Genomic DNA, 18,779 nt, shown 5'->3' with positions numbered 1-18,779 from the left:
CCTCATCCAACAGACCATGCAACTGCTTGAATGCTAATACTGTCTGAAGGAAAATAAACTTCTGCTGGATGAAAGTGACAGGAATAACTACATTTTAAAGCATAAGTAAATCTCCCTTTTCCCAAGGCATATATTCTCCTTGCAGAGTGATAAATATTTAAAAAATACATATCCCTTATTTCTCCGCATATGCTAGGCTGCTGAATATTTCAACTTCTAAATGTAGAACACAGAAACTGTAAGTTTTGGGGTTTGGGGATGGGGTTGTTTTCTTGTGTTTTTATAAATATCAAAGTCTTTTAATAATTACTTTACAAATCCAGATTAGCACAAGCTGTAAAGACTTCAAATGCTGTGGGAGGTGGAAACACAGTAAGAAGCTGAGAGCTTTAAAATTTATAGAATACGAATCAAATATGTTTTGATCCTATACTGTCTTGTTACAAATGAGACAAATACTGTAAGTATGAAGTAGCATGGATTTTCTGATGCTCACTGGAGTTACCAGCAAAGCTTTTCACAACTTTAATGATCCAGAACTAGACCCATAGAAAAATCACTGTATCAATGATAAACAGTTCAGGTATTAATAACACTTCAAAGCAAGTGAGCTTGCAGTTGCTGTTAGAAAATAACCTGATTTTTTGAATCTTATAAAAAACACATTAAAGGTTTCTAAAGTACCATTTTATGGGAGCAAATTAGTAATACTCTAGCGGATTAAGTTCAACTGTAAAAAAACCCAAAATAAAACTGAAACCCCAGACCTCCCCTCTCCCCCAAAAGACTGAAGAAACCTCCACATGTCTTCTGAAAGAAAATTGTTTCAACTGGAATGTCAATGCTGACCATTTCCAATTATGAAAAAAAGCCTAAGAAATTCATTTAAATTAGACAATATTACCTAAACCGTAGTTCTGACAGTTGTCCTGCAAAGGCAGGATAATCATGAAGAGTCTTTTTAACTGTATGCAAAAAGTAGGAGTTTTCTGTATAAATGATGTGAAATCTTCTTTTACAGTTTTGAAATGTATGCTACAAAGACCTGAATTTGAAAGCTGTATTTGTCACTCTTTCCTTCCATTCTTCTTTCAGTTTAGGAAACAAAACCACATTTTCGTGATAAGGTATTTGGAAAAGCCTCTTTCTCTTTGGTTTGACTTTCCTTCCTCTCTTTGCCAAAGTCCACCAGTCATAGACATTATCATCAGCTGACCTACAAAGACATCAAAATCCGATGTTCCAGCTCAAGTAAAGCAAAACACTAGGGTATAACTTCCCTTGCGTGTTTTTGTGTGCTTGCATTTTTTTTCAGGCAGCCAATAGCATGAGCTATCACACTTCTGATAAGGCAGGTATTACTCACATAGATCATACATAACAAACCTGACACATCAGACATTCTCAGCAAGGAATAAAGAATCTGTTAGAAACAGTGTAGTATATCTATCCCAGCCTATAAACACCTCCAATCAGTACCACAGTCAGTAACCAAGAGGATTAAAATAAGTGGGGGAACAAAAAGTGGCTGGTAACAAGTACGTGATCCTGCAGTGAGGTGCAGACATATGGAAGTCCAGACATTTATTTTAGCCTGAGCAGTTGAGTCTATTTGTCACTGTCACTTTATTCAGTTGCCAAAAATCTCTTCATTGTCAAAGCATACCCTGTTACTAAGGTATGCAATTATATATTATTTCTTCGCTTGCAAAAGAAGGCAAAAGCATTTCTCTCTCACATTCCATTATACCTTAGTAAGTTGAATTTGCACCTAGCATTTGGAATTTATCTACGTTCCTTCATGCAAAAATTGCAAGGTGTTAATAAATAGACATTTATAATTTAGATCTTATGCTGTAGTCCACCCTGTTTAGTTAAGAAGCAAATGCAATTAGCTGTGATAACTGGCATAGATTTATTCTGGTTATTTATTAGGAGGGAGAAGCAGCAGCAATAATAGTCTAGTAGACTAAACTAAACTAAACTAAAGCAGTTGGATAGAAAAAAAAATCAATCCTGGTCTTAACTATAGCAGTAGTATAGAATGGATCTGACTTTTATTTTTCAGGAGAGCCACAGTCTGTGGCCCACCCTATACCATCAGCGACACCAGTGAAGGAGAAAAGAGCAAACCAAGAGGTCTGCTGCATTTAAAAGCATTTGACAGTGGAGTTCCTGGTAGAACCCACACAGAGCTTCTATTTCTTTGTGAAAAAAAAAGATCACTCTGATGTAGAGTTATTTTCGGGTTTACAGGAGTATATGGGCTGTGCCTACCTGGTATAACGTGAATTAATCCTGTGCTGTATCTGTCCACATTTCACCAAAGAGGTTGTATTGTGTTAATTAACTGTTCACTAACTAGGGTTTTTCTTTCTTAATTCTGTCAGATTTACATGTCTATTTTCTCACGCTCTGTATTTTGTGACAGTTTAAATACAAGCTTCCTACTTGGAAGCTAATGGTTCCATTTCCAGCACATTCTTTTGGCTGAAGTGGATATCATGCAACGAAAATTGAAGTCTTAATTCTCTTAAACTTAACTCTGAAGTTGAGCTTATATAACAGCATTCATCTCATGAGTGATTTATTTCTAGAGTGAAAGCCAGACAGAAAGTAATATAATTACAATGATTGCCTTTGAGATCTCAAAAGGCAGAATCTTGCAAGACCTAAGAGTTTACCCTTATCAAAGATATAGCAGCATCTCAGAGGAGAAGATCAGGCAAGGCCAGAGAAGGCTGGCCACGAAATAAATGTTTGATTGTTGCTGAACTGTTTTCTTTTGGCAAAATGAAAATGAGTTCTTATTTATTAAGCACCGATACAATGGTGACAGCAGACATTCATAAAAAGTTGGATAAGGTACAACAGCACTGTTTTCTCTACTTCAGTACAGAGTATCAAGGGCAGAGGACAGAAAGAAAGAGTAAGACTTCGATCACCACTTAGCAGCTCAAATGAAACAATTACTATGGCGGTATTTATTTTAATTTGAAGATCCAGAAGTATCAATCCACAATACCTTCTGTTTTATTTTATAGCTACATTCTATGATTTGTTCTAGTTTTTAATCTTCTTTCAGAAAGAAACCAGCTCCAAAAAGAAATGGCTACATCAGCATCATATTTTTTCTATTTTTACTTCCATCTTGTGCAAAATAATGTTTTGACCGCCAAGAAACTTGTAGAACAAAAGAAGAACAAGAGCGTAACAAAATATCAAATTCCCATAAATGCTGTTATAAAGTAGGTGGCCAGCTTCAAGGGGAAAAAGCAAACTGAATCAAACCAACCTCCTTTGCTTAATTCTGCTTCCTGTTCCCAAGTTACAGTAAGTACTGAGTTGATATTACGTATCAAAGAACCCACAGAAGTCCTCAATCTCAAGACGCATTTCCAGGAAAAGCTCTTTGAAAACCTCAGGTTGTTCATCTGTTTGGTTGGTTTGTTTGTTTTGCTTTGCTGACTTTAAACTTTCTAACATATAAAAGCCACTTGCAGGCTATAAGCTGTAGTTGTAAGCATCCCGTCCAAACTGAAAGGCCGCAAAATAACACCTATTCACATCAAATTCACAAAGTGATTTTTCCTCATCCTCTTGACTTGTTCTCCTTCAACTCCCTCACTTGTTAGTACTTGTCTTGTACACCTCAGTCGTGCACATATTTTCAATTATTTTCTTCTTGGTTTTATGTTAGACTTTTCCCTCTTCCCGTTTTCAATGTTTTTCCTCCCTATTTGATCAAACTTAAGTTTCATAAACTCTGTTAGAGTAGCAAGTCTCAAACATTAGTCAAGATAATTATGACAATATCATAACAATATTATATTCAATATTAATACGTCCAGTATTATAACCAGAGCGGTTAGAACATAATCTAAACATGTTAATAAACCCCTGGGTGCAAACAGGTGACACTAGGTAGACAGGAATTTGGGTTGATAATCAGAGGTCACTGATGTGTACCTGCAATCTACCCTACAATAAGTATGCAGAGAGAAGGATGCCCCCAGTCCTTACAGACGGAAAGCTAAATACAAAAGGCAATTCAGAGTACTAAGAAAGAGGAGGTACGTCCAGCTTCTGTAACAGGTTCAAAAGCTCTGCTGCTTTTATTATATGTAGTGTCTGACCAGCATCCCATCCAGCTGCTCATGAGAACTTTCCAAGAGGCATTTTCACTCTATCTACCTGGGAGCCCAAGTGTCTATTCATGCTTGGGGACTGTATGAAGCAGAAGTTGTCAAAGGGTCAGGTAGTGTATCATTTGAGTTATCCAGTGAATTTCTTCCCCCACAATGAGTCTTCCCCAGCTATTTTGCCTCCAACATTTCCTAAATAACTTCTGTGGTTCATGCTTTGTCTCAACCCGTCCCACACCTGGCCCTTTAGTTATCTTGATTATCATAGCTACCTCAGTTTTTTATTCCAGAAATTAGGTTAAATCTTTATCACTTCTCACTCCCCACAGTTTTTGTGCAGTTACACTGAGACCTCACTTCTTTCCCATTAGCCTAAACAAGACTGTAGGGTACCTCCACACCCCAAATCATGCCTTGGACAGTGACTGTAAACTGCCGCAGCCTTTTACCCTACCTAGAGTTTACCTTTGTCTAATTCACAGCTCACGCTGCAAAGAAAACTCTCCTCTTAAGATGTGGACCAAACCAACTGTCCTCTCTGATGCCCCGGGGAGTATTGCAACTGTTCTGCATTTGTAAGTGAAAATCCTGGGAGCAGGTGAGAAAGGAGAAACAGGGGAGCAGAAAAGCACTGTCTTACCTAAAGGTAAGGGAAGTGTCACCTTACAAGGAAGGTGCCATTTACCCAATCACTGTCACACTTCTGCAGTTAAATTCCATTAAGCTACAAAAGAACCTATGCAAAATAAGCAATGCTTGTGCGCTCCCTCCCAGCACAGCAGAGAGGCTGAGCAGGATGCCGCCACTTCTTACGCTTCGTTAACAAGTGTCCTTGGCTCAGCAGTAGCAGTCATTTTTCTCTTTCTTAGTAGCTGGTGCAGTGCTGTGTTTTTGACTTTCAGCCTGGGAACAGCGCTGATAACACCGATGGTTTTAGTTGCTGCTAAACTCGTCTTGCCAGTTCTCATCCTAAACCATAACGCTGACCAGTTATGTATCAAATGGTTTTTAAAGTAATACGAGTGTCGGTGGTTTAAGCCCAGTCAGGCAACTCGTTCACTCGCTCCCCCCCTTCTTTCCCTCCCCCTGCTCCCGGTGGAACAGAGAGGAGAATCGAAAAGAACGCAACTCCCACAGGTTGAGATAAGAACAGTTTAGTAACTAATGCACAACACAAATCACCGCTACCACCAACGACAACAATGATAAGAGAAAATAACAAGGGAAGAGAACACAACACCTCAGCACAGCCGACTGATAACTTGCCCCCCCCACCCCAGCCCGACCAAGCACTGACCGATACCTCCTCCAACCCCGCCGTCCCAGCCCTTCTGGGTAACTCCCAGTTACATCCTGGGCATGACGTGCTGTGGTATGGAATACCTCTTTGGTCAGTTTGGGTCAGGTGTCCTGTCTCTGCTTCCTCCCGGCTTCCCCTCCTCCCTGGCAGAGCATGAGCCTCACAAAAAATGACTGCTACTGCTGAACCCAGTAGGAAATATTTCTTCATACAACATGCAGTCTGCGGTAAACTCTAGGCTTCTGAAGCACAGTTCTTTGAGAAAACTACGGAAATGGGGCCTTCCTCTTAGTATGTGCTCCTCTAGTAACTTGCAACTCGAGTGTGTGAGAGGAAGGGGGGTGCACACTTGGTGATGAGGAGGACAGTTCTCTGTGGGGAAGACATTTCTTCCACTCCTCTCCCAGATGGCTGCTGGTGCAGTGTGCTCACAGAGTCCCAGGCCAAATTTCAAGCTGTGATCCTTCAGGGTAAGCCTGATTGCAGAACCACTTCCTGCCTGTTTTACAGGGCTCAGAAGTAAAAGAGAGTGACAGACACTGGGAAGAATAATCTGACCTACTAATGCACCTTACATTACCTTACAGGGCTCTAAATTACCTGCAACCACAGAGGGGAAAAAAGGACTTGAATACTTCTGTGAACAACTCAGTAACAGTCTTTGCTCAATACATGGCATCAATCAAAAGAGCAAACAGAATGTTAGGATGCAGACAGAGCGATGTTGAAAATGATCCTGGAAGTGAACAGCATCATATAAATCAACGAGAGAGATTCCTCTGAATCACTGTTCTGTGCTGATTACTTCTTCAAAAAAGGATGTGGCAAAAAGCTTAGAGACAGGCAACCAAAATGAAGAGAGGCTTGGGAAAACATTGATTACGTGGAGAATGAAATGACTGGGACATTTCAGTTTTGAGAGGTACTATTTAGGGTGCCATGAATAAAACATTCACTAAATGGAACTTAGGGAGAGCTGGTTATTTTCTAACTGCTTCGTTCCAGTAGAAATTGTGAATGTGTCAAAACAAAAGGTTTTTGTGGGAATGTATCATTTTAAAAAATTATTTCAAGGGAATCACAGTCAAGGTTTCTGCCTGTCAAGAACTCTTCTCCCATTAGAAACATGCCTCATTTTCTCCAAGCTGGCTGACTGCGATCTCAACTTTCTGTGACACATCTGTGTCATGAGCCCCCTAGACAAAAGAGAAGGGACTATTTATGTTCAAAACTCCAGGGCAAAGCCACTCTAGGGGCAGCCAAGAATTTAAAACTCAAAATTTCCAGTGCTCAAGGAGCTTGGATCTGACAGCACTGTGCTTGGATCTGGCAGCTCCCCCCAAGTGGAGTCTCTCAGCATTTCATGAGTATGGCTTGAGCACATATGAACCTTTGTGGCTCATATATACCTTAGTTACTGGACTGTTCTTATCTCAGCCCGTGGGAGTTACATTCTTTCGATTCTGCTCCCCATGCCTCCGGGAGTGGGGGGAGGAAGGGGGACGTGAGCGAGACTGTGTGGCTGACTGGGTTTAAACCACGACAACAAGCGTACCTGCTAAAGGCTGCTAAGCTACACTTCAGCAATCCTGACTGTAGGCCCTGTGTTTGCCAAGGTGCTGCTAATAAATCAGTGAGAAGAGTGGAGTTTGCACAGGCATCATAGAGAAATTAATTTCATTCCTCGTCATTTTAAAATGTAAATATAAAATATTTATATATTTATATATACAAATATAAAATATTGCTGCAAGGCATCATGTACTACAATGATGTCCACAGTTCTGCTGCTCTGCTAAAATGGCAAAATCTCAAGATTAAACTCTGACTGAGCCCCAAAACATCAGCCAAACCACTAAACAAACCATCTAAGAATCTGGGTTTCTCACCAAAACAGCTACTTTCTGGAATGCAGTATTGTTGCGATTAACATTAAGTCCTCTGCAATTGCTAAGTAAAACTAATTGCTTTTATTCACAAGACTAATGATGCATTAAAAAGCTTTGCAAAAATCAATTCACGGAACAAACTTTTGTAACAGATTAAACTTCTTGAATATATTTATTAACTTTATACGTGACAATTCAGGGCACACTTTCAAAGTTTCTGAACAGTTTTGACAAATCACATGTACTTCCTGCATCTTATTATCTGAATTTGCAATATTATCATCTTTGGTTTTTCCATTTGAGAATTTCCTTATTTCAATTCAGATTTTTCTTGTGAATTCAAGTACTTTATTCATCCCCCTCCTGTCTTCACATCGTTTTCCTTTTCGGTTCTCTTCTCGATTTCTCTTCCTCGGAGTTGGTGCATTATAGGATCCTGAAGTGTATTTGTCTGTAGGAAGAGCATAGACATGGTTTCCTCATATGAGATGCACTTTCTGGGAAGACTTTCTTAGGCGAATCAGATACTACATTATTACAAATACTATGTTATCTGAAGTACCCGTGAATGCATCAGGTGAGTCCTGTAGCACCTCTAAAATAGAAGCTAGGATTAAGTACAGACTCTCTCTCTCTCTAGTTCTCTTTTCAACGAGTTTTTGTAATCTTGCAGGCTGTCCATGAGGCTCTGAGGACCTCCCAAGCGAGGCGTGGTTTAAGTCCAGCCGGTAACTCAGAACCACACAGCCGCTAGCTCACTTCTCCTCCCCCAGCTCCCGGAGGGATGAGGAGGAGAATCGAAAAAGTGGAACTCCCATGGGCTGAGGTAAGAACAGTCCAGTAACTAAGGTATAACACAAAACTACTACTGCTCACCATGTGACAACTGATACCCAACCTGACCCGAGCAACAATCTGGGCCTTCTGGGTAACTCCCCCCAGTTTACACACTAGGCACGACGTACTGTGGTATTGAATACTCCTTTGGCTAGTTTGGGTCAGGTGTCCTGTCTCTGCTTCCTCCCAGCTTTCCTTCCTCCCTGGCAGAGCATGAGACTCAGAAAGTCCTTGGTCAGAGCAAACACTACTTAGCAAGCACTAAAAACATCAGTGATATGAATGTTGTTCCCATGCTGACAGTAAAAAACACAGCACTGCACCAGATACTAAGAAAAACTGACTGCTACAGCTGAACCCAGGACCCTCTGCCATGGTTGTCAGGGACTCTAACTAAGTGCGTGTTCCTGTACCCAAAATCTTCCAAAAGGTATCAGTTGCTTTTAGAGGAAACTAATCCATAAATCAGTCCTCCTGTTTTATCCCTGCTTGTGAATGCACTTAGATGCAAGGCAATGTTATGTTTAAGTACCCTCGTTTTCTCTTAGTTCCAGACTAAGTGCATTAATTCACATTATTTTTTCCATACTAAACCTGAAATATTCAGTTTACACCCAACACTGCAGTATTACCACAGTTTCCTGTTTGCGTCACAAATCCCCTATTCTCGCCAGGTTCATTCTTTCCTTTGGAGCATTTTCGAACAGATGGCTCGGGAACTGCTGAAAAAAAAACAACCCAGTAACCAAAATGGTAACGGTTGTTGTTATGAGAATAATGCTGATCACCTTGTTTTAGACATACTGTATCCTTTTTTAACCTGGAAGCTTGATAAGATGTAGTCTTCACATTAAGAATGAACTCTCTGTAATTTCTGCACCCATCTGTCCACATTTTATCAAAGCAAACATTAAAAGCAAAAAGAAAAACCCCACAACTATTAGTCCCTGGGACAGAGTACTGATATGGGAATTCATTCCCCTTAACCTCATTGATCTTCTCCATATGAAAGAAGTTCCCTTCATTGGAAAGACCTGGAGGCACCTCGAGATGGAGATTCAACATGGTTTAAGATAGGTGATCAAAACTGCTTAGAGGAAATGACTTTTTAACTTAGGGTTATTGAAATACTTTATTACTAATTTTTATGAAGTGACAGATGAAACAAGCAGTTTTCCAGAGTTATCATGGACAGGGCAGGGAGAAAGGCACATAAACTTCAAATTATGTACTTGATTATGTGAAGCTCTATTAGAAAATTAAAGCAAAAGATGTACAATTATGATTACATCCAAATTAGATATCCAAACAGGAAGACACAGGGCTCGGAATCCCACCTGTCAGATCCTGTCAAATTTATGACACAGTATGTTCTATCAGGAGGATAGTGGCATATTTGCAAGACGGAGAGAAGTTGATGGAAAATATCATCCTGCACGAATGGCAGGAAGAATGTCCTCACTGCTCTGTCCAACAGAAATAATGTGAAGAAACAATAATAAATTGCAGAAATTTACACTGCATGTAATTCAAGAAAAGCAGCTTGATTAAAATCCAAGGACATTTTTATTGAAGATGAAACATAAGCCTAAATTATGAAAACAATCATAAAATCTTTACATTTCTTTGTGTGTGTACTGCTGCAACCTACTTGTGAAAGTTACACTGGATCAAATTTACTCTTTCCCATCTTTAACCATAAATCTTCATATTCTACCTGCAGGGACACAATCGACTGTAGCGCAATACAGGCAGGTGTATTAGAGGCATTTTAAGAATCCTCCGTTTGAAGCAGGAACTCACCTCTAGGTCCAGTGAACTTTGGTTCTTGGGTGACAGTGACAGAACGGTAGACTACATATGCTGATCTTCGTGGTTCTGAAGAACAGAAGTTAGGCTTTCTCCCGGTTTCTCTGTCACGTGGAAGAGAAGAAGTTTCACCATCTTTACTTTGACCATTTGTTTGGTAACTGGGCTGTACTTTGGGACTGGCAGTGTGGCTTCCTAAAAGGGAAAAAACAAATAATAATGTTGACGTCATGCCGGAAGACAAGACTAAAATCAAAAAACATTTTATTTGTGGATAGCCCAGTCCAAATATAGACAGTTATGTCATTCATGAGGTAATGTTTAGCCGTAAGGACTCCACGCTCAAGTATCTTACCTCCATTTTCAAAGGATCTGCAACCAGTTCTGGAAATACTCGCTTTTGGTACTCTCCTTCCCGTACTCCCTCCTCCTCCTCTACTTGTGTTGCTCAATTCTGCAGGAATTGTATTGCTTTCACCTGTGAAAGCACCAGAAACAATGTTTCAGCTGCTGGTGTTTAAGCACTGGGAAGGGCACTGCCATTCGCTTCCTCCCACCTCTGGGAGCTTGTCATGAGTTCAGTGCAGTTGCCTTCCAACTCCCTTTTTATATTCTTCTCTCTCTTTCGGCTGTTCTTTGGATCCTGCCTGGAGTAACTCCACTACCTGAGCTATAACACTCATGCCCTCCAAGAAAATACCGTTGTACACAGAGTAAAGAAGGCACTGGCTCCAAAGGAAAGAACCAGCTCCAAGTTACCTGCTTGTTCTTCAGCTTCCCACTTCCCATGAATGGTAGTTATGAATCCTACCTGACCAAATTGATGGTATTTTCAAGCTGCCTGTCATCACAGAACTTAATGCCTCGGAGAACTCAATTAAAGAAATGCTTTGGGTAAATCTGTCTATGCTTTCCTCAGAATGTATCTTATGAAAAATAAGGATGTGCCTTAAACCCAGATATTTCTTACTGTTTCTCTCATCTGTACTCTAAACATATATAAACATGTGCCAGAAAAAAATCATCGAAACTATTCTAACAAGATGCATTTTAAATGTAGAAAGGAGAAAACCAAGAATCTGCCAAATTCTGTGGAATAATTTAGGACTGCAAAATTGGTCAGTCAATACTATACAGTGAAAAGAATCTTAGGATGCTTCAAACTACACTACATAAATCTAGATTGTGAAGAAAAATCAAAAGAGCCGTAGCTCATTTTCCTGAGACGGTGACACAGGGTTAGGTGACTGCTGTTGGTCAGGCTGCTGAATCCCGTAAAACTCACCTGAACATTATCAAGAGGGAAAAATACCCCTAAGTTTACTGTGTGTGCAGCATGGCTGCTCAGAAAAGCGTGACAACTCCTTTCGTACTTACCAGATTTATAGCATATTTCCTTTATTGCTCTTTCCTCTTTGATATCCTCAGCAGTCTTATCCACCCAGTGAGAAACACCTGTGGGAAATAGTTTTAAAAGATTAGGAGATAGCTAGACAAAGACCTTCAACAATTCTTAACAGTCAAATACATAATGAATTTCACTTGGTTACGTTTTTTGGCTCTTAGTTTTCCTTTTTATTTCCTTCCCAATTACAACCTCTTCTTGCGGACAGGGAAATCATTCCTTTAGATTCACTCTTCATGTATGATACGTATGAATTCTGCCTCATTAAATTGATGGCATTTTCAAGGTGCCTGTTATCACAGAACCTAAAGCCTCAGAGAACTTGGCTGAAAAAAAGCTTTGGGGAAACATATCTGTCCTTTTCTTGAAATATACCACTACGTCTCATCCTCTAGACACCAGAGAGGTTCAGCAGAGAGTTCAAAATGCCTCTGAGAAAGCTGTTTTTTACCGTTCTTTGGCATCCTCACGGTGCAATAAATAGCCCTATCAGAGTGTAAATAGGGACTCTTGTCCCTGTTTACAAGAGAGAGCCTGCTAGAGAAATTGAAACCAGTTCTTAACATTAGAATGGTTAGAGTACATAAATTGTGATTTTGAAGAACAATTACACAAAAAACTGATGTTGTGTACCCGAGGAAAGTACTCCTGGGGTTAATATGCAGCCCATTTTCACCTTTTACAGTGACAATTGATGCAGGTAGTCACCACCTGTGTGATACCCATACACACAAATAAGAAGAAAAACTAAGTATTTTTATGATATTTGCAAACGCCTTAGGACTGTCCTGAGTTCAAAAAGTGGAGAGGAGGGGCAAACTGTGTCCTAGTTTCTCCTTGTAAGAGTAATTCCAAAAGTGGTACCCATTGTCCGAGGCGATGAAAAGTACTTGGCTTTCTGCAAGTCCCACTGGGTAGCTTCCGAGGGCCGTAGCTCAGTTTCCTGGGACGGTGACACAGGGTTAGGTGACTGCCGTTGGCCAGGCTGCTGAATCCCGTAAAACTCTCCTGAACATTATCAAGAGGGAAAAATACCCCAAAGATTACTGTGTGTGCAGCATGGCTGCTCAGAAAAGCGTGACAACTCCTTTCCTACTTACCAGATTTATAGCATATTTCCTTTATTGCTCTTTCCTCTTCGATATCCTCAGCAGTCTTAGGCACACAGTCAGTAACATCTGTGGGAAATATTTTTAAAAGATCAGGGGATAGCTAGACAAAGACCTTCAACAATTCTTAACAGTCAAATACATAATGAATTTCACTTGGTTACGGTTTTTGGCGTTTAGTTTTCCTTTTTATTTCCATCCCAATTACAACCTCTGCTTCCGGACAGGGAAATCATTCCTTCACATTAGGTACTTCCAAGGGCAAGGGAATTGCAGTTACAAGCCTTGTAAGAAGATAACATGTGTTGACTTAAAATTATTAGTACTTTAACTTCTGCAGTGTGCGCCTTAGAGCAGGTTGTTCTCTCCTTTCACTCACCGGGAATGTGCAGTTCATCTCTTCCCTATGGATCTGCCATCTCTAAATGAGATTCACTGAATGGTTCAACCGCATTTAATAAGTTTTAAAACATAAGGACCTAAGTACATAAACATACACATTCAGGTAAGCTAGGAAAGAGCTTGGTATGCATTGTGTTTGCTAGACGTCAGAATAATGTTTTGTAATGAGACTGCCTATGGAGTTGAGGAAATCAGTTGAGGAGATTATATAAGTTGAATTCACAAATTATCTGAATTGGGGATCACCCTTTAAAGTCTAGTTAATGAGAAAGAGGAATGTGAGTTATACCACTGTTGAAACATACAGCTGGGCATTTCACAGGAATTAGAAAATGATGCCTCACTCGCAGCTGGTGACTGTCAGGTCTGATAATTTGGAGATTTGCTGGAAACTCTTTTAGCAACTTGTCAACCACTCTTTTATGCAAATAATGCTCATTCTAATGAATCAGTTGAGTGAGAAGTACACTATAATGTTTTACAAAATACCTTCTACTTGCTTGTAAAGGATAGAAAAAACTTGCTTACAGTTCTCTTCATCGTCCTCTTCATCATCTTCTTCATCATCCTCTTCATCGTTGAGGTTTATAATCAGTGGAGAGTGAATTGGTATTACAATATTCCCTGGACGTGTGTGTGAGCCTTGACACTGGGCTGGAGGCAGAATCACTTCTTGGTCAGCCTGTGGCAATAGCGCATCTGCAGAAAAGAGCAGGATCGGTACTAGAGAGATATAATCTACCAAATACCCAAGGAAAAATCATTCCTGCTCTGTGGATCTCAGCAATCTAAGCTACCGTTCATGACTTCATCTTTCATACCACTGGTAGCTATGACAATTTGTAACATGATAGGCAAAATTCCTGCAACAACATTCCAATGCCAAAGCATTCCAATGCCAAAGCATTCCATGACTTCAGTATCTCGCTATAGCAGATCATGCCTGACTGTCTTGGCATGGTACGTTTCTTGCCCTTATTATACAATAGAACAAGAGTAGAAGGATATTTTCTGAATTCTAATGAAAAATCTGTTGAGAAAATATTTTTACTCACTGTTAGTAGGTGGCAGAAAAAGTCCATTGATATAACGAGGTTTGCTGTGATGGAAGGCACAGCTGATCCTCACACAGCCTGAGGGTTGTCTTTCCCACAAGCAGGCAATGTTCTTTAACTTCTGCTGCAGGAGGGAACAGTTTTCAGATACTGTAAATGAACTAGTAAAAATGGACTTAATGGATCAGTACATGATGTAACTACTGTGCACATACAAGTAAGACTTGGTGGGAGTGTATTCTGATATTTCAGAACATTTAAAGATCTTGAATAAAATCTGCCGTACATGTGGCAAATCTCACACAATTACTCTCTTACTATTACGAGTACATGGGTCTGTGGGAAAATGAGAAGTAAAAAACAAACCCCACAAAGATTCCTGACAAGAAACAAAAGCCTAGACATTTGGGAACTTGTAATCCTTGCACAGACCTGTCACACTTGGACTTAAAAATCTGGAAAAAAATCTTTTTTTTTTTTTTCCAGTTCCCATTGGAAACATCAGCTCGGCTGCAGAAAGTCACTTTTGTTTTCAGACTTAAACATGTGTTTTGAAGGGACTTGCTCCTTTCCACCTGCATTTCCGTATCTCTAAATCCACTGAACAGATGCAACTATCTCCATTTTCATAGTGGGCGCACAGTACCGCATCCAAGAGGTTTTCCACACTGACAGAATCTGCACCCGAAGAAAACAAATTTCTGGAGATTCACACTGGTTTCCCATACCCCCGTGGCTGTCATAAAGGTGACTCTGCTCTTTTAAAAGATTTTGGTTTTAATAAATGGGGAAGATGATGCAGTAGTCCATGTATAACAGTGTCACAGTGACAAATGCAAACTCATGTTTCTATCCTGGATACAAACCGCATCCAGGCTGAGAGCTATACACGCCAGGTGACCTGTTGTTTCTCAGTGAGTTTGTGTGTGAGTTTTTAAAGGCAACAAAGACACGCTTTAAAATATTAGAGTATTTGAAGGTCGGCTTCACCCAGTGCCAGACATTTAGAAAGAAAAGAGGCCACGTCTGGACTGTAGTCAGGAGAACTGGCCTATACCTGGAGAATCTCTGGGGTCTGGAGCCAAAGCCAATTTCCCAGCCATTAGTGACAATTAATCATCCCCCAGTGATGAAATGTGGACAATAACCAAGTGTCCATATGGCCACCCTGATTTTCACTCAGTGGAATTTAAGTAATTTTTTTGAGGACAATCCCTTTCTGAAGAGCTTTGTTTTAAACAAGAGATTTTACAGTAATTCAGGAAGTTGCTCCAAAAAGAAATTATAAACGTGGTCTATTTGTTCAGAATTAGTATTATGTTGACTCAGTAAGAAAGTGATGAGTGGTCTATAGGTGTGATTTCTAACCTCTGTGTTCTCTGATTGCCTGCGCCCAGTTGAAATTGTATATAGTTTAGATTACCTTTAGCTCTTCTCGTCACGTACCTGTGCATAGGGGGAATAAAACTGGAAATAGCATTCTGTCCCATTCGTGTCCATTTTCACCTCCATCACACTCTAGTGTGCAAAGGAGATGGTGCCTTCTGCAGGCTCGCTGAGCTGACGTCAGCAACTGCTAGCCAGTAGAGAATGTTCAACAAGTGTTCCGTAGTCTGGGTTCCATAGAATGTTTTGCGGTTGTCAAGGGCTCCTCCAGTTGGTGACGTCAGCATGATGGTTGCATGTGGCCTGTCCAGCTTGAGCATCTTTCTTGATCTCGTTTCATCAAAGTATGGAAAATCAGAGCATCTCCAAGAGGCTCCTACTCTCCCACCCCATATTCCTTTCACGTATACTGAAACAAACCCATCTTGTGGTGCTTAAATAATACCCAACTTCTTCTCGTAGAACCTGTGGTCTTGGAAACAAATCTTTGAGAAGACAAAGATGAACTTTATTCTTTGAGTGTTTTTTTAACCCAAGTCCCTGTGCCCCACGTTTCTTACTGCACCTCTTTCTGTGGATTGCTGCTTCCCGCTACTAGGGTGCTAGGTGTTAAATGCTTACACTGCTGGGGTTCATTGGTTTTTCTTGTTTCTATGATGTCCAGTGCCACAGCTACAGCAGAAAGAGCAGCGGACACTTGTGTCCCTAAAGAACAGCTCTGATCCCATTCAGGTGCTAGGCATCCTCTGAATAAAAAATATCTGTGGGGAAGAAGAACCTGTATATTTGACATCAGTGACTTGGAAATGAATGCTTCTGTGCACTGTGGGAACAAATCATGGGAACTTGGTAGTAAAACACAAACGGAAGCACAGAAAAGAAAAGGAGATATGACCCCAGGGAGAAAAATGCCATTACTTTGAGAGTCATAAGGATAGAGATGAAACCAAAGAAACGGGAGGGAGGATAGAAGGTAAACAGCAAGAAAGAGAATCAGTGGCTCATAGCAGCATCAGAAGTGCATGAGACCAGCGGTTCCACGGGAGAAGGAGCAACAGAAAAACACAAAGAAAAACAACACAAAACCAAACAAATCAGAAAAACTCCGCAAGAACCCAGCCCAGCAGTGCATGGTGACTAGACGCACAGGACAGGTCAGCAGAGCACAGCGGTGCTGTACGACATTAGTGTGCCAGGGCAGGACTGACTGGGGCACACAGGGGAAGGAGAATTCAGGAAAGCAGATGAGGGCCATGAGTAAGGAGCCATCAGTGGGCAGAAGCAGCCCTAGGAAGGCCAGGTCAGCTGTGCCAGGGGCTATCCACAGCTCTGTAGTTGCGCAGCTGGGCCTACATGAGGCACAGAAGCAGGGCTGGTCAGGAAGAACCGATTCTGCCCTGGGTTTGTGTGGCAAAGATGTGGTAGCTGGGGGCTACAGGGAGCAGCTGCTGGAAGCTTCCCATGTGTCCAACAGGGCCAATGACAACAGGGGAGAAGGGACTGGTGAGGAGGTGGTGTTGAGAAATTTGACTTTTATTTTTTCATGCCCCTGCTCGGCTGCGATTGGCAATAAACTGAGAGAAAAGGGTGAGCGATCTCTGTCCGTGTCCTTGTGTCGACCGACGAGCCTTTCGTTGCATGTTCTCCCCTCCGTGCAGCTAAAGAGCACAGCGGCAAAGCAGCTTTGGTGAGCGAGTGCCTGGCGTCCAGGCACAGTCAAGCGGCAGAGACTCAAGGGTTGTACGCCGAGGCAGAGCCTGGGTAAGGACAGCAGGCGGCTGTCCTGAGGGAGAGGTCCCCACAGCTTGGGGCCTCAGACCGGCCTCGGCCTCGCGGCCGCCGGGACCCATCTCCGAGCACAGCTGTGGCTCCCGGGCCGGCCCTGGCCCGGCGGCAGCTGCCGCTGGGGAGAGCGGAGCTGCCCCAGGCCCGCAGCCGGGCCGGGCGGGGCGGCGGAACCGACCCGAGGCTGCGGGCTGCTGGACACGGGCAGCCCAGCTCACCCACCGCGCCCACGCCCGTGCCGCAGAGCTTGGCGGGGGAAGCAGTAACGGGCTCCACTTCCCGTGGCGCCCCGCGGGGGCGGCGCAGGCGCAGTCGCAGTGTGTGCTCAGCGCAGGCGCAGTCGCAGTGTGTGTGTGCTCGGCGCAGGCGCAGTCGCAGTGTGTGTGCTCGGCGCAGGCGCAGGCGCAGGCGCAGTCGCAGTGTGTGTGTGCTCGGCGCAGGCGCAGTCGCAGTGTGTGTGTGTGTGTGCTCGGCGCAGGCGCAGTCGCAGTGTGTGCTCGGCGCAGAGCTGGCAACGGGGGTTGTGAGGTGTGGGGGTGCGGTGCAGCGGAAGGTGCCGTGTTTGTTCGAGACGGAGGTGGCGAGGAGTTCGGCTGCAGGTCTCTGGCGAAAGGGATGGTGGCGCATCCGGGTCCTCACGCAGGTGTTGCGTTTGCTTTTTCTAAGTGTCGGGAACGGTCACGGCAAGGAACGGGGTCACTCCAGGATAATGGTACTGGGAAACTTTCAAGGGACCCAACCAGTATTCTGACTTCCCGATCTGGAAAAGGCAGTCTACGGACAGACTGGGAAAACAAGAAGTAAGGGGGGGGGGGAAACGTTTGGCGTGGTGATGACTACTTTCTCTGGAGATGTCTGAACACCTGCCTGCTGATGGGAAGTGGTGAGTGAGGTCCTTGTTTTGCTTTGCTTTGCTTGTGTGTGTGGCTTTTACTTTACCTATTAAACTGTTTTCATGTGAACCGAGGAGTTTTCTCTCAGTTGTCCTGATTTTCTCCCACACGTCAATGGGGCGGGGAGTGAGTGAGTGAGCGAGCGAGCGAGCAAACTGCTGTGTGGGGCTTAGTTGCCTGCTGGGGCAATTCCTCAGTTGGTGTTCCTTCATCAAGAAGAATCTGACACGGGATTAGATCTCAAACTGGCCCATGCATGTTCAAAGCTTCTGTATTTTATGCTTATGGCTACAAACGCAGTTCCTAAAACAGAAAGTATTTAACAGCAGGATGCTTTTGCCATAGTTCACTGGACTGGCCTGGGTATTGCTTGGAATAAAATGGTGCTATTGCCTTTCAGCTCCAAACTGAGGGCTCAGAGCAGCTCACTGGGTTGAATTTCCGTTGCCCATTGTCATAAAGGAAGGCACGTCTCCAAATATTGCAGTGCTAGACTGGAAACCCTTCTAGTGTATATACACTACTTGAACTGCATACAAAGGCAAAATTATCTCTAACCAATAATGGGAAAGGCAGAAAGAGTTCGCAAGGAGATTGTCTTTCTTCTTTTGTCTTAGAGCAATTTCCAAGCTGGCACGTCTTCGGGAAACATTGGAGTACGTAGATAGGATTAGAAATCAGGAATAGGATGGATAGGGCTGGGCTGATAGAGTCCAGTTGTCAGGAATAAGAATCTGCATGAGAACAAGGCAGTAGCATAGCCA

At 42.4% G+C, this 18,779-nt stretch overlaps 1 protein-coding gene across 1 annotated transcript in view; it reads right to left on the bottom strand.

Annotated features, from left to right (window-relative positions):
• The window catches only part of LOC133269859 (uncharacterized protein C12orf50 homolog), a 49,704-nt gene extending 34,299 nt beyond the window's left edge, over positions 1-15,405 (bottom strand). Inside the window, exons 1-6 of the mRNA XM_061454522.1 lie at positions 15,375-15,405; positions 13,425-13,595; positions 12,486-12,563; positions 12,250-12,393; positions 11,358-11,435; positions 9,975-10,175 (exon numbers count right to left, since the gene is read on the bottom strand). Coding sequence (XP_061310506.1) covers positions 9,975-10,175; positions 11,358-11,435; positions 12,250-12,393; positions 12,486-12,563; positions 13,425-13,595; positions 15,375-15,405 — 703 coding nt within the window. The remainder of the gene's footprint in view (positions 1-9,974; positions 10,176-11,357; positions 11,436-12,249; positions 12,394-12,485; positions 12,564-13,424; positions 13,596-15,374) is intronic.
• Between the last annotated feature and the right edge of the window lie 3,374 nt (positions 15,406-18,779).

Source organism: Pezoporus flaviventris, unplaced genomic scaffold (assembly GCF_033815535.1).
Source record: "Pezoporus flaviventris isolate CSIRO_AGI_PZ_B2104156 unplaced genomic scaffold, CSIRO_AGI_Pfla_v1 ptg000016l, whole genome shotgun sequence".
Lineage (NCBI taxonomy): Eukaryota > Metazoa > Chordata > Aves > Psittaciformes > Psittacidae > Pezoporus > Pezoporus flaviventris.
This window is presented reverse-complemented; position numbering and strand designations above follow the sequence as displayed.